The sequence below is a fragment of the Pelmatolapia mariae genome, linkage group LG5, assembly GCF_036321145.2.
Source record: "Pelmatolapia mariae isolate MD_Pm_ZW linkage group LG5, Pm_UMD_F_2, whole genome shotgun sequence".
Classification (NCBI taxonomy): domain Eukaryota; kingdom Metazoa; phylum Chordata; class Actinopteri; order Cichliformes; family Cichlidae; genus Pelmatolapia; species Pelmatolapia mariae.
Window position 1 is genome coordinate 28,654,375 of NC_086231.1, and position 14,931 is coordinate 28,669,305.

General features: G+C 40.7%; 1 protein-coding gene across 1 annotated transcript; it reads left to right on the plus strand.

Annotated features, from left to right (window-relative positions):
- Positions 1-981: 981 nt before the first annotated feature.
- LOC134628244 (trichohyalin-like) lies at positions 982-10,297 on the plus strand. Its single transcript, XM_065470971.1, has 4 exons — positions 982-2,367; positions 2,846-2,858; positions 4,806-5,988; positions 8,641-10,297. The coding sequence occupies exons 1-4, from the start codon at positions 982-984 to the stop codon at positions 10,295-10,297; spliced, it is 4,239 nt and encodes a 1,412-aa protein (XP_065327043.1).
- The last annotated feature ends 4,634 nt before the right edge of the window (positions 10,298-14,931 follow it).

Genomic DNA, 14,931 nt, shown 5'->3' on the forward strand with positions numbered 1-14,931 from the left:
TGACGACCACTTCACAAACTGTCGAAAATGCTCAAAATGTTGTCGGCACCAAAAGTGAAGGGCTGACAGTTGTGTTTATTTACAAACCGCAAGCGCTAATGTTGGTTAGCGTCAGCTAAAGTTAGGAAGTCTGACACTTGCAGAGGCAGTGAACGCAGAGAGAGCTTAAAAGTGCATCTGTGTTTTTTGTTTTGTTTTTGTTTCCTTTGCTTTGTTTTTCGGTTTTCTTGCATTAAGATGTTGCGCACAGAATTCGAGATATAACAGTGACGTAACTGCTTGTTGGATAAACCCATGGACCTTAGAAAAGATTAACATTTCCCAGATGTAAGCACCCATGTATAACAAAATGGGAAAAATTACGCTTGCTAACTTTTCCACATCATAGGTTTCAAAGTAAATAAATGTTTTTATCAAATACTCACCAAGGTCTGAGTCAGTTTAAACCTTTTTTTACTCTGAAAATATGGCTGTATGGCGCTAAACTTTTCGCTTGACAGCTAGTGCAACGCTAAGATTTACACGGAAACGATCCGCGGAAATCCTAAAAGTACTATTGGTCCACATTTTTCTTCTATGGTAGCAGCCTGGGCAGAGTAACATCCAACTTTAAACTGCTGCGATCTGTTGGCACCAAGGACTGTAGAAAACATTGGTTATTGCGGTGACACTTTTTTTTGGAAAAATAACAGAGATTGAAACTTTACTGATAATTTGTCCAAGTTGAAAAATGCCCTCCTCCACAAATGTCATGTGACAACCTCATTGCCTTACAGAGTTATGACGTCACACACATGTAGAATCTTACCACCATTCTGATTCTTTGATCCTTTGATCCTTAAAACCCTTAAATAGGGGTGAAAAGCAACAACTTTTAGTCCGCTACTCGCAACATTTATGTTCGCAGCGTTCAACTGTTCAGTCAGAAAAGCCTTTTGAAATATTTGGATCCTGTGCATAGTCACTGTATCCAGACCCAACATGTCTCAAACCGAAGATACAAAGAGACAAGAAGTTGACCTCAACGCTCTTCCCTGGGATGAGCCACTAGACCCTTACCTTTCCTCTCTTCCTTGGAGTGACCAAGTGGAAATAGAGGAAAAGCCTTCGGAAGAAATGGAGGATGAAGCGCTCACAAACACAGACAAGATTAAGTTCTTGATGGAGGAAAATGAGCGAAAGAGCGCTGAACTAAAAAAGTTGTCATACCAGCTTCAAGAAAAAGAAGCTATTATTGAGGAGAAACAACAGGATCTCAATGACATGGACAAAAAGAACCAGGAGCTCCAAAGAAAGCTTGATCAAGCTCTGCAACAAAATAAAAAACTCCTCCAAGAGAAGAAACAAGACGGCATGAAGAAGAGAGGGCTGCACAGCAATCTCCGAGACATGGAGTTAATGTACAGTGCTGACAAAAAAAGGCTTGATGACACACTACAAGCAAATGAGAAGCTTCTTCAAGAGAAAAGGGAACAACAGTTCAAACAAAAAGAATTGGATCGCAAGCTTCAGAGCATCAAGCAACACAGTGAAGGCTTGCAAGGAAAGCTTGATCAAGCTCTGCAACAAAATAAAAAACTCATCCAAGAAAAGAAACAAGAGGACATGAAGAAAAGAGGGATGCGCTGCAATCTCCGAGACATGGAGCTAATGTACAGTGTTGACAAAAAAAGGCTTGATGACACACTGCAAGCAAATGAGAAGCTTCTTCAAGAGAAAATGGAACAAGAGATCAAACAAAAAGAAATGGATTGCAAGCTTCAGAGCATCGAGCAACACAATCAAAGCTTGCAAGGAAAGCTTGATGAAGCTGTGCGACAAAATAAAGAAATCCTCCAAGAGAAAGAGCAGCTGGACAGAAAGCAGGGAGACATGGAGTGCCATCTCCAGCACATGGAGGGAAAAGAAAGGATGCTGCAGGTAAAGTCTGATGAGACACTGCACAAATATCAAGAGCTGCTTGAAGAGAAAGAACAGCTGGCCATTAAGCAGAGAGGAGAAAAACTTCTTCTCCAGGAGTTTGAGAGGAAAAACCAAAATCTGCAGGAACTTTACAACAAAATGAAGTTCAAAGCATCTGAGCTGGAAGGAGAAAATGAACAACTGCAAAAACAGGAGGCAACATCTAAAGTGCTGAAAGAAAGGTTGGAAGAAAAACAAGCCGAAATAGAAGAAGTGGAGAAAAAATACAATACGCTGCAGAAGCAAAATACAGAAATAATCGAGGAGTTGAAAATCCTCATCCTCGAGAAAAAGGTGCTCGTGGAAAAGCAGCTGGAAAAAAAGAAAAAACGCTTCCGCTTCTTCCGGAGGAAGAACACTCCTTCTTTCACTACTGCCGATGTCACCTCATCTTCCTCCACCTCCGTTCCAGCTTAATCCTCCCCCTTCTCCCTTTAACTCCTAACACCTCTCCCATCTCCCTCCCCTCTCTCTCTGTTTTCACACTCACCCCCCAACCAGTCCCGACAGTTGACTGCCCCCTCTAGAGCCTGGTTCTGTCATAGGTTTCTTCCTGTAAAGGGAGTTTTTCCTATCCACTGTCGCCTAGTGCTTGCTCAGAGGGGATTGTTGGGGTTTTCTCTCCTCTCTCCCTTTACTACTTTCAACAACCCCCCACCCCTTCTTTTTTCTCAATAATATAACAATAAAAACAATTGGCTGCATTTTAAATGTGTCAGATCAATGTCTTTATTCAAGAATACAAGTAATGGGTGCTGCATGTGTGTTTGTGTGTGTGCATAATATGCATACTTTACTTGTTGGATGCATATCCTACAAGGAATTAAATAAAACAAGACGACAAACAAAAACAAGACAAAAATATTTTTCTCTCCCTTCCAAGGTCAGGAATCAGGGTGAGGAAGAAATTAGGTCAGATCAGAGCAGGTTTTCGCACTGCTGACATTGAAAAATGTTTGGCAAGATTTCCAAAATACATTTGCAATCAAATAACTTTGACAAGATAAAGTTTTTTAAATCAAAGAGCGGAGCTGGAAAGACAGCTTAGCTCAACAGGTTACAGGAGATCCGATGCCACCTACTTTTCATGACAATCTTCTTTGTGGCATAAATCTCCCCTTTGATCATTGATCAGTAAATCACTGCATATAAATTCATCTAACCGTTATAACTTAATGAGTAAAAATTCTCAGATGATTGAATTGCGGTTTTAGTAAATGTTGAACCTTGTTGCGATTTCTGTTATTAGAATCAATAGCACACATTTTGATCCACTGCTGAAACGTGCCTTTGAGTTTTTCATCATTTAACAAGAATAGGTTCAGGCAATCATTGTGTAATTAGGCTTTGTGTATGTTGGAGATGGCATTTGGCCAAATAGAGAACATGCTATTACTAGGCTGCAGTGGGGTGTTGGTTCTTCACAGTGGTCTGAGATCGAGGGCGGAAGGGCTGCTCTGAGATCCTTCCCTTGCTAGCAAGTAAAACCCATCGATCGCTGTTCTGTCTTGCTTTCTTCATGGGATTAAGTCTGAACTAGCGGGCCTGCTGTAACGCAGACCCAACACTGTGTAACGCAGACCCAACACTGGGTGATGCTGTTGCGCTCTTATTCGTATTATTGAAACCACATATCTATTCTAGCTCACCCTAAAACTGTGGAGAAAATTGATCTGTTAATAAACGTGGTCAATTATTTGGGAATGTTCTGGCAAGCACGTCGCATTCTTCCGGTGGGGAAACTAATCAAGGGTAAAGTCCAAATAACACCTGCCACTGACTTTCATAAGCCTACTTGTCGATCACTTCCACGCAGTAACGTTGTAATAAATATAATCCCCGGTAAAGTCAGTTAGCGAGCACTACTGGCATGTAATGCCAATGACGACCACTTCACAAACTGTCGAAAATGCTCAAAATGTTGTCGGCACCAAAAGTGAAGGGCTGACAGTTGTGTTTATTTACAAACCGCAAGCGCTAATGTTGGTTAGCGTCAGCTAAAGTTAGGAAGTCTGACACTTGCAGAGGCAGTGAACGCAGAGAGAGCTTAAAAGTGCATCTGTGTTTTTTGTTTTGTTTTTGTTTCCTTTGCTTTGTTTTTCGGTTTTCTTGCATTAAGATGTTGCGCACAGAATTCGAGATATAACAGTGACGTAACTGCTTGTTGGATAAACCCATGGACCTTAGAAAAGATTAACATTTCCCAGATGTAAGCACCCATGTATAACAAAATGGGAAAAATTACGCTTGCTAACTTTTCCACATCATAGGTTTCAAAGTAAATAAATGTTTTTATCAAATACTCACCAAGGTCTGAGTCAGTTTAAACCTTTTTTTACTCTGAAAATATGGCTGTATGGCGCTAAACTTTTCGCTTGACAGCTAGTGCAACGCTAAGATTTACACGGAAACGATCCGCGGAAATCCTAAAAGTACTATTGGTCCACATTTTTCTTCTATGGTAGCAGCCTGGGCAGAGTAACATCCAACTTTAAACTGCTGCGATCTGTTGGCACCAAGGACTGTAGAAAACATTGGTTATTGCGGTGACACTTTTTTTTGGAAAAATAACAGAGATTGAAACTTTACTGATAATTTGTCCAAGTTGAAAAATGCCCTCCTCCACAAATGTCATGTGACAACCTCATTGCCTTACAGAGTTATGACGTCACACACATGTAGAATCTTACCACCATTCTGATTCTTTGATCCTTTGATCCTTAAAACCCTTAAATAGGGGTGAAAAGCAACAACTTTTAGTCCGCTACTCGCAACATTTATGTTCGCAGCGTTCAACTGTTCAGTCAGAAAAGCCTTTTGAAATATTTGGATCCTGTGCATAGTCACTGTATCCAGACCCAACATGTCTCAAACCGAAGATACAAAGAGACAAGAAGTTGACCTCAACGCTCTTCCCTGGGATGAGCCACTAGACCCTTACCTTTCCTCTCTTCCTTGGAGTGACCAAGTGGAAATAGAGGAAAAGCCTTCGGAAGAAATGGAGGATGAAGCGCTCACAAACACAGACAAGATTAAGTTCTTGATGGAGGAAAATGAGCGAAAGAGCGCTGAACTAAAAAAGTTGTCATACCAGCTTCAAGAAAAAGAAGCTATTATTGAGGAGAAACAACAGGATCTCAATGACATGGACAAAAAGAACCAGGAGCTCCAAAGAAAGCTTGATCAAGCTCTGCAACAAAATAAAAAACTCCTCCAAGAGAAGAAACAAGACGGCATGAAGAAGAGAGGGCTGCACAGCAATCTCCGAGACATGGAGTTAATGTACAGTGCTGACAAAAAAAGGCTTGATGACACACTACAAGCAAATGAGAAGCTTCTTCAAGAGAAAAGGGAACAACAGTTCAAACAAAAAGAATTGGATCGCAAGCTTCAGAGCATCAAGCAACACAGTGAAGGCTTGCAAGGAAAGCTTGATCAAGCTCTGCAACAAAATAAAAAACTCATCCAAGAAAAGAAACAAGAGGACATGAAGAAAAGAGGGATGCGCTGCAATCTCCGAGACATGGAGCTAATGTACAGTGTTGACAAAAAAAGGCTTGATGACACACTGCAAGCAAATGAGAAGCTTCTTCAAGAGAAAATGGAACAAGAGATCAAACAAAAAGAAATGGATTGCAAGCTTCAGAGCATCGAGCAACACAATCAAAGCTTGCAAGGAAAGCTTGATGAAGCTGTGCGACAAAATAAAGAAATCCTCCAAGAGAAAGAGCAGCTGGACAGAAAGCAGGGAGACATGGAGTGCCATCTCCAGCACATGGAGGGAAAAGAAAGGATGCTGCAGGTAAAGTCTGATGAGACACTGCACAAATATCAAGAGCTGCTTGAAGAGAAAGAACAGCTGGCCATTAAGCAGAGAGGAGAAAAACTTCTTCTCCAGGAGTTTGAGAGGAAAAACCAAAATCTGCAGGAACTTTACAACAAAATGAAGTTCAAAGCATCTGAGCTGGAAGGAGAAAATGAACAACTGCAAAAACAGGAGGCAACATCTAAAGTGCTGAAAGAAAGGTTGGAAGAAAAACAAGCCGAAATAGAAGAAGTGGAGAAAAAATACAATACGCTGCAGAAGCAAAATACAGAAATAATCGAGGAGTTGAAAATCCTCATCCTCGAGAAAAAGGTGCTCGTGGAAAAGCAGCTGGAAAAAAAGAAAAAACGCTTCCGCTTCTTCCGGAGGAAGAACACTCCTTCTTTCACTACTGCCGATGTCACCTCATCTTCCTCCACCTCCGTTCCAGCTTAATCCTCCCCCTTCTCCCTTTAACTCCTAACACCTCTCCCATCTCCCTCCCCTCTCTCTCTGTTTTCACACTCACCCCCCAACCAGTCCCGACAGTTGACTGCCCCCTCTAGAGCCTGGTTCTGTCATAGGTTTCTTCCTGTAAAGGGAGTTTTTCCTATCCACTGTCGCCTAGTGCTTGCTCAGAGGGGATTGTTGGGGTTTTCTCTCCTCTCTCCCTTTACTACTTTCAACAACCCCCCACCCCTTCTTTTTTCTCAATAATATAACAATAAAAACAATTGGCTGCATTTTAAATGTGTCAGATCAATGTCTTTATTCAAGAATACAAGTAATGGGTGCTGCATGTGTGTTTGTGTGTGTGCATAATATGCATACTTTACTTGTTGGATGCATATCCTACAAGGAATTAAATAAAACAAGACGACAAACAAAAACAAGACAAAAATATTTTTCTCTCCCTTCCAAGGTCAGGAATCAGGGTGAGGAAGAAATTAGGTCAGATCAGAGCAGGTTTTCGCACTGCTGACATTGAAAAATGTTTGGCAAGATTTCCAAAATACATTTGCAATCAAATAACTTTGACAAGATAAAGTTTTTTAAATCAAAGAGCGGAGCTGGAAAGACAGCTTAGCTCAACAGGTTACAGGAGATCCGATGCCACCTACTTTTCATGACAATCTTCTTTGTGGCATAAATCTCCCCTTTGATCATTGATCAGTAAATCACTGCATATAAATTCATCTAACCGTTATAACTTAATGAGTAAAAATTCTCAGATGATTGAATTGCGGTTTTAGTAAATGTTGAACCTTGTTGCGATTTCTGTTATTAGAATCAATAGCACACATTTTGATCCACTGCTGAAACGTGCCTTTGAGTTTTTCATCATTTAACAAGAATAGGTTCAGGCAATCATTGTGTAATTAGGCTTTGTGTATGTTGGAGATGGCATTTGGCCAAATAGAGAACATGCTATTACTAGGCTGCAGTGGGGTGTTGGTTCTTCACAGTGGTCTGAGATCGAGGGCGGAAGGGCTGCTCTGAGATCCTTCCCTTGCTAGCAAGTAAAACCCATCGATCGCTGTTCTGTCTTGCTTTCTTCATGGGATTAAGTCTGAACTAGCGGGCCTGCTGTAACGCAGACCCAACACTGGGTGATGCTGTTGCGCTCTTATTCGTATTATTGAAACCACATATCTATTCTAGCTCACCCTAAAACTGTGGAGAAAATTGATCTGTTAATAAACGTGGTCAATTATTTGGGAATGTTCTGGCAAGCACGTCGCATTCTTCCGGTGGGGAAACTAATCAAGGGTAAAGTCCAAATAACACCTGCCACTGACTTTCATAAGCCTACTTGTCGATCACTTCCACGCAGTAACGTTGTAATAAATATAATCCCCGGTAAAGTCAGTTAGCGAGCACTACTGGCATGTAATGCCAATGACGACCACTTCACAAACTGTCGAAAATGCTCAAAATGTTGTCGGCACCAAAAGTGAAGGGCTGACAGTTGTGTTTATTTACAAACCGCAAGCGCTAATGTTGGTTAGCGTCAGCTAAAGTTAGGAAGTCTGACACTTGCAGAGGCAGTGAACGCAGAGAGAGCTTAAAAGTGCATCTGTGTTTTTTGTTTTGTTTTTGTTTCCTTTGCTTTGTTTTTCGGTTTTCTTGCATTAAGATGTTGCGCACAGAATTCGAGATATAACGGTGACTTAACTGCTTGTTGGATAAACCCATGGACCTTAGAAAAGATTAACATTTCCCAGATGTAAGCACCCATGTATAACAAAATGGGAAAAATTACGCTTGCTAACTTTTCCACATCATAGGTTTCAAAGTAAATAAATGTTTTTATCAAATACTCACCAAGGTCTGAGTCAGTTTAAACCTTTTTTTACTCTGAAAATATGGCTGTATGGCGCTAAACTTTTCGCTTGACAGCTAGTGCAACGCTAAGATTTACACGGAAACGATCCGCGGAAATCCTAAAAGTACTATTGGTCCACATTTTTCTTCTATGGTAGCAGCCTGGGCAGAGTAACATCCAACTTTAAACTGCTGCGATCTGTTGGCACCAAGGACTGTAGAAAACATTGGTTATTGCAGTGACACTTTTTTTTGAAAAATAACAGAGATTGAAACTTTACTGATAATTTGTCCAAGTTGAAAAATGCCCTCCTCCACAAATGTCATGTGACAACCTCATTGCCTTACAGAGTTATGACGTCACACACATGTAGAATCTTACCACCATTCTGATTCTTTGATCCTTTGATCCTTAAAACCCTTAAATAGGGGTGAAAAGCAACAACTTTTAGTCCGCTACTCGCAACATTTATGTTCGCAGCGTTCAACTGTTCAGTCAGAAAAGCCTTTTGAAATATTTGGATCCTGTGCATAGTCACTGTATCCAGACCCAACATGTCTCAAACCGCAGATACAAAGAGACAAGAAGTTGACCTCAACGCTCTTCCCTGGGATGAGCCACTAGACCCTTACCTTTCCTCTCTTCCTTGGAGTGACCAAGTGGAAATAGAGGAAAAGCGTTCGGAAGAAATGGAGGATGAAGCGCTCACAAACACAGACAAGATTAAGTTCTTGATGGAGGAAAATGAGCGAAAGAGCGCTGAACTAAAAAAGTTGTCATACCAGCTTCAAGAAAAAGAAGCTATTATTGAGGAGAAACAACAGGATCTCCATGACATGGACAAAAAGAACCAGGAGCTCCAAGCAAAGCTTGATCAAGCTCTGCAACAAAATAAAAAACTCCTCCAAGAGAAGAAACAAGACGGCATGAAGAAGAGAGGGCTGCACAGCAATCTCCGAGACATGGAGCAAATGTACAGTGTAGACAAAAAAAGGCTTGATGACACACTACAAGCAAATGAGAAGCTTCTTCAAGAGAAAAGGGAACAACAGTTCAAACAAAAAGAATTGGATCGCAAGCTTCAGAGCATCAAGCAACACAGTGAAGGCTTGCAAGGAAAGCTTGATCAAGCTCTGCAACAAAATAAAAAACTCATCCAAGAAAAGAAACAAGACGGCATGAAGAAGAGAGGGCTGCACAGCAATCTCCGAGACATGGAGCAAATGTACAGTGTAGACAAAAAAAGGCTTGATGACACACTACAAGCAAATGAGAAGCTTCTTCAAGAGAAAAGGGAACAACAGTTCAAACAAAAAGAATTGGATCGCAAGCTTCAGAGCATCAAGCAACACAGTGAAGGCTTGCAAGGAAAGCTTGATCAAGCTCTGCAACAAAATAAAAAACTCATCCAAGAAAAGAAACAAGAGGACATGAAGAAAAGAGGGATGCGCTGCAATCTCCGAGACATGGAGCTAATGTACAGTGTTGACAAAAAAAGGCTTGATGACACACTGCAAGCAAATGAGAAGCTTCTTCAAGAGAAAATGGAACAAGAGAGCAAGCAAAAAGAAATGGATTGCAAGCTTCAGAGCATCGAGCAACACAATCAAAGCTTGCAAGGAAAGCTTGATGAAGCTGTGCGACAAAATAAAGAAATCCTCCAAGAGAAAGAGCAGCTGGACAGAAAGCAGGGAGACATGGAGTGCCAACTCCAGCACATGGAGGGAAAAGAAAGGATGCTGCAGGTAAAGTCTGATGAGACACTGCACAAATATCAAGAGCTGCTTGAAGAGAAAGAACAGCTGGCCATTAAGCAGAGAGGAGAAAAACTTCTTCTCCAGGAGTTTGAGAGGAAAAACCAAAATCTGCAGGAACTTTACAACAAAATGAAGTTCAAAGCATCTGAGCTGGAAGGAGAAAATGAACAACTGCAAAAACAGGAGGCAACATCTAAAGTGCTGAAAGAAAGGTTGGAAGAAAAACAAGCCGAAATAGAAGAAGTAGAGAAAAAATGCAATACGCTGCAGAAGCAAAATACAGAAATAATCGAGGAGTTGAAAATCCTCATCCTCGAGAAAAAGGTGCTCGTGGAAAAGCAGCTGGAAAAAAAGAAAAAACGCTTCCGCTTCTTCCGGAGGAAGAACACTTCTTCTTCCACTACTGCCGATGTCACCTCATCTTCCTCCACCTCCGTTCCAGTTTAATCCTCCCCCCTCTCCCTTTAACTCTTAACACCTCTCCCATCTCCCTCCCCTCTCTCTCTGTTTTCACACTCACCCCCCAACCAGTCCCGACAGTTGACTGCCCCCTCTAGAGCCTGGTTCTGTCATAGGTTTCTTCCTGTAAAGGGAGTTTTTCCTATCCACTGTCGCCTAGTGCTTGCTCAGAGGGGACTGTTGGGGTTTTCTCTCCTCTCTCCCTTTACTACTTTCAACAACCCCCCACCCCTTCTTTTTTCTCAATAATATAACAATAAAAACAATTGGCTGCATTTTAAATGTGTCAGATCAATGTCTTTATTCAAGAATACAAGTAATGGGTAATAGCTGCATGTGTGTTTGTGTGTGTGTATAATATGCATACTTTACTTGTTGGATCCATATCCTACAAGGAATTAAATAAAACAAGAAGACAAACAAAAACAAAACAAAAATATTTTTCTCTCCCTTCCAAGGTCAGGAATCAGGATGAGGAAGAAATTAGGTCAGATCAGTGCAGGTTTTCGCACTGCTGACATTGAAAAATGTTTGGCAAGATTTCCAAAATACATTTGCAATCAAATAACTTTGACAAGATAAAGTTTTTTAAATCAAAGAGCGGAGCTGGAAAGACAGCTTAGCTCAACAGGTTACAGGAGATCCGATGCCACCTACTTTTCATGACAATCTTCTTTGTGGCATAAATCTCCCCTTTGATCATTGATCAGTAAATCATTGCATATAAATTCATCTAACCGTTATAATTTAATGAGTAAAAATTCTCAGATGATTGAATTGCGGTTTTAGTAAATGTTGAACCTTGTTGCGATTTCTGTTTTTAGAATCAATAGCACACATTTTGATTGGAGATGGAATTTGGCCAAATAGAGAACATGCTACTACCAGCATGAGCCCCCTTTTTTCTCAACCTTTTCACTGGTATCCATTACAGTTCATTTGTTATACCAAAGACTTCCACAAACCCAACGCAACTGACTCCAACCAAATAGAAAAACTATGACTGCTTAAGGAAACCGCGCAAAACATTTCAGCCTGTTTCAATTTCAGCATCTGCAGCATTAATTAACATGAGTGAAAACAGATCAGCTTTCTGAACTAAGAGGTTTTAATAAATTTGCACAAAAGGTAAGGAAACTTGTGTTTGGTTGATAATTTCTTTTCATCAGTAAACCTTATAACGTCCGCCCCCCCGCTAAATGGTGCCACATTTGTAAGGAAAATGCATTTTTGGTAACACCCATGAGAAACTTGCCAAATGTTCTCTGAGAATCAGTGTTTTCTGCTACTGACTATTATTTTGAGCCTCTTGTATTCCACGTGCTGACAATCAGGTGCCTGAATGGAGCCTGGTTGTCAGCACCTGTTAGCTTAGACGGTTCCACAACAGTCAGTTGCTGTTTACTCCAAACATACCACATTTCTCTGATCTGGATAGTGCCCATCCCATAAGGTATCTATAAGATGGTAGTCTACAATGAAGATGAAATGGCCTGCCCTCAGTCCTGAACTCAAACCCACTGAACACTTGTGGGATCAGCTTAGGCATGCTAGAGTAACCAACACAACCCCACTGGCTACTGTTGTGCCTGTGTATGGTTCTTCCACATGCAACTGAGGCTGTCTGATAAATGAATAAATTGTTAAATGTATTGTCTTATGTCTTGTCTCTTTATACTTCAACCATCCAATCCAATAAACAACAACAAACAAGAGTCAAGCAGAGAATAAACTGTTTTTGGCAGAGAAGATTTAGCAAGTTTTTTTTATGGGCACACTCCACAACTCTGCTGCTCAACCTACACGTGCATTTTCCTTACAGATGTGACACCATTTAAGGTGAAATACACAGGCTTTCAACAGTATAAGGTTTATTGCCGAGAAACAAAGAAATAATCAATTTCCTTACTTTTTGGTCTAATTTCATATCAGCTGGAAATGGATCCTTTAATGACTCAAAGCAGTCATTTGATTTGCTGTTTAATAATTTTATAAGGTTGTCAATATTGATAATAAGGAAGTAAGAGAACAGAGGACAGTGTTTGCTGAGGACATGGTTACTGTATATAGAGATCAAGAGTGAAAGGTTATTTTCAATCAAATGACTAAAGCTGAAGAGTCAGGAAATAGGCAGAACAGAAAGTAGGAAGATTGGGGTTGCTCTAGATACACGATCCCAGGAGCCTCAATGACCCAATACTTAACTTGAAGTAACAAAAGAAAGAGAGAAGTGAGAGCAGCAATGAAAGCGATGACAGTTGTTCATTCCCTTTAAACATCTGATAGTAAAAGTCACCTTGTTCCCACCTCTCGGACCCAAACTCACATCCTGCAGCTTCTGTCGCACAGAAACTCATTCAGCGGACCTTTCCTCAAGTAACTGCTGGTGCATTTTAATCAATATGTTTCAATTTCTGAAGTCTCTGCAAAATTTTAAGAAAAAAAGCTCTAAAAATAGTAAAAGAACACAAAAATCAGATCAATGCAGTGCTGCTATTACAGCTGTATGTAGAATGTCAATAGGGAGAGTTGTTTGTCTCAGAAAAGTACACTGACATCATTGTAGGCATTGTAGGCAGATTAGCAACTTTCCATGCCGGCATCTGAAATTCCTGTCTTGGTGCAATACTGTAGGCACAGTGGAAAAAAACATTTGAGGGTTTTTTCGAAGGTCAGGTGCTCCGTCTACATTTTTTTCTTGTCTAATAGTCACGTTAGAGCATAGAATCTGTTACACAACAGAGGATGGGCATGAGTGACAGGGGCAGCCGAGTACACTAATGGATGCAACACACCAAAACCTCACTGATCTTCAAGCTGTGCGTGTTGTCTGCTTTCGCAACTGGCACATTTTAACCACAGACAAGACAAAACACTTGTAGATGTGCTTCTGTTTTGTTTTTATTTTCACACAGTGATGATAAAAAAAACTTCATTGCAACAGTGGCACTGCTTCTTTTAGAGATAACCCAAACCCCAACGTGATGTTTTTGACTACTTCATGTTGCCATGTCTGTGCACAAAAACTGGCACCGTTTACATCAAGGTCATTTAAATGAACCAACAGTTGACAGCTCTTTGTGTTAACAAGCGCACACTTTTCAGTCTTGAAATCTGAAAAATAGGCAAAAGAGCATGTAGAGAACAGAGAGAGAAAAAATAAGGAGAAAAAAGGGGATGGAAATGAGGACAGTTAGAGAAAGGCAGATTTAGTCTGTGGCATGTCTCTTGATGAAAGGACCATTTCTCTCCTTTTTTAGGGATTGTTTTTTCATCCCTCCCTTCACTCCCACCGCCCCTCTTGTCTGTTCCTCGCATTACTCACTGCAGTGTTTGCACTGGCTCAGCTGGGATTGCAGAAATGGCCACCACAACAGGAACCGGCTGGGTCCCCAGCCTGCTTATATGGCTAATTCACACATAAAATCTGAAGCCTTCGTAGGCAAACATTTGCTGTGTCATAACATGCTTCTACTGTTTCTTTTTTTGTTTTTCTGTGAACTTGCATAACCCACACAGACTGTAGCCGAAGTGGAATTCCCACAGTCAATAATGCTGTTTCTGATTTCAACTTTAAATCGCTTGTTGATTTTTTTTTTTTCACCTTTTCCAGTGTACTGGGCAGACCTTCACAAACATCACTTGACTTGTAATATATCAGAAAACCGTGCAGTACTCTGACCTACATTGCCTCTCTCTGAGGGTGGTGATGGTGACATTGTTTTTTAATTATTGCTTGTTCATGTCGAGAAGAAAATCTTGCTTCCCCATTTTGATGTAGTTCCTGTTAAACCTGAATTCTGGCTGTTACAAAACAGAGGGAGGTGTGACTCAAGTACATATTCACTATTATGACTAAGAGGCAGGTTAACGTAATTGGAAGGGCAGGCAGGAATGACTGATCAAAAGTCCATAATAGTTTTGTTGGGAGAATTTTTTTCTTTCTTTCTTTTTATTACAACACTGGTGCAGCATGAGGTCATTGGTGAATATAAACAGTTTTCCAGGAAGTAAGAGTAGTGGAAAGAAGTCGTCTTTTCCTGTCACAATCTGAAGAAGTTCTTTTTCTTTTATAAGAGATTTGAGTGTCTGTTTTGACTGATGACCAGCGTGATAAAACTTTCTTTGATATTAAAATCCTATCACACAGTTGAATTTAAATCACTCTAAGCTACATAACATATCCTATAAGATTATAATAGAGTGATTTAAATCCAACCATATTATAATGTGGTATCCTGCCCACCCCCTCGCCCCTTAAAAAATCATAATATCCCTCATCTCTGTTTTAACTGACATGTTTTTCATAAAGATTGAGTGCTCTTCTCAGTAATCTGTCATTCAACAGTAGGTATACCAGCATGACACTGCTATACCTAATGTCGTGGCTATAAATAGCCCTTTTGGACCCGAAACAGATTTACTGAATTTACCAACCCATTCTCTCTTATAGCAATGCAGTTTTGGTAGGTGGGGCTAATGACTCAACACCACGTGGATCAACAGGCTTTGTGTAGGCCGAGAGAGAAATGGGATCGTGGAGGTGCTGTGGGAAGGCCTGATGTGGAAACGCATGGCTGTTTGACTTGACCTGAGTACTGAGAGTCCACAGTGCCCTAATA

Bases quoted from the DNA above. Each gene is read 5' to 3' on its own strand.
- LOC134628244 (XM_065470971.1), top strand. From the start codon at position 982: ATGTCTCAAACCGAAGATACAAAGAGACAAGAAGTTGACCTCAACGCT. The intron at 5,989-8,640 runs GTTGGAAGAAAA...CACTGTATCCAG, and splicing joins TCTAAAGTGCTGAAAGAAAG to ACCCAACATGTCTCAAACCG.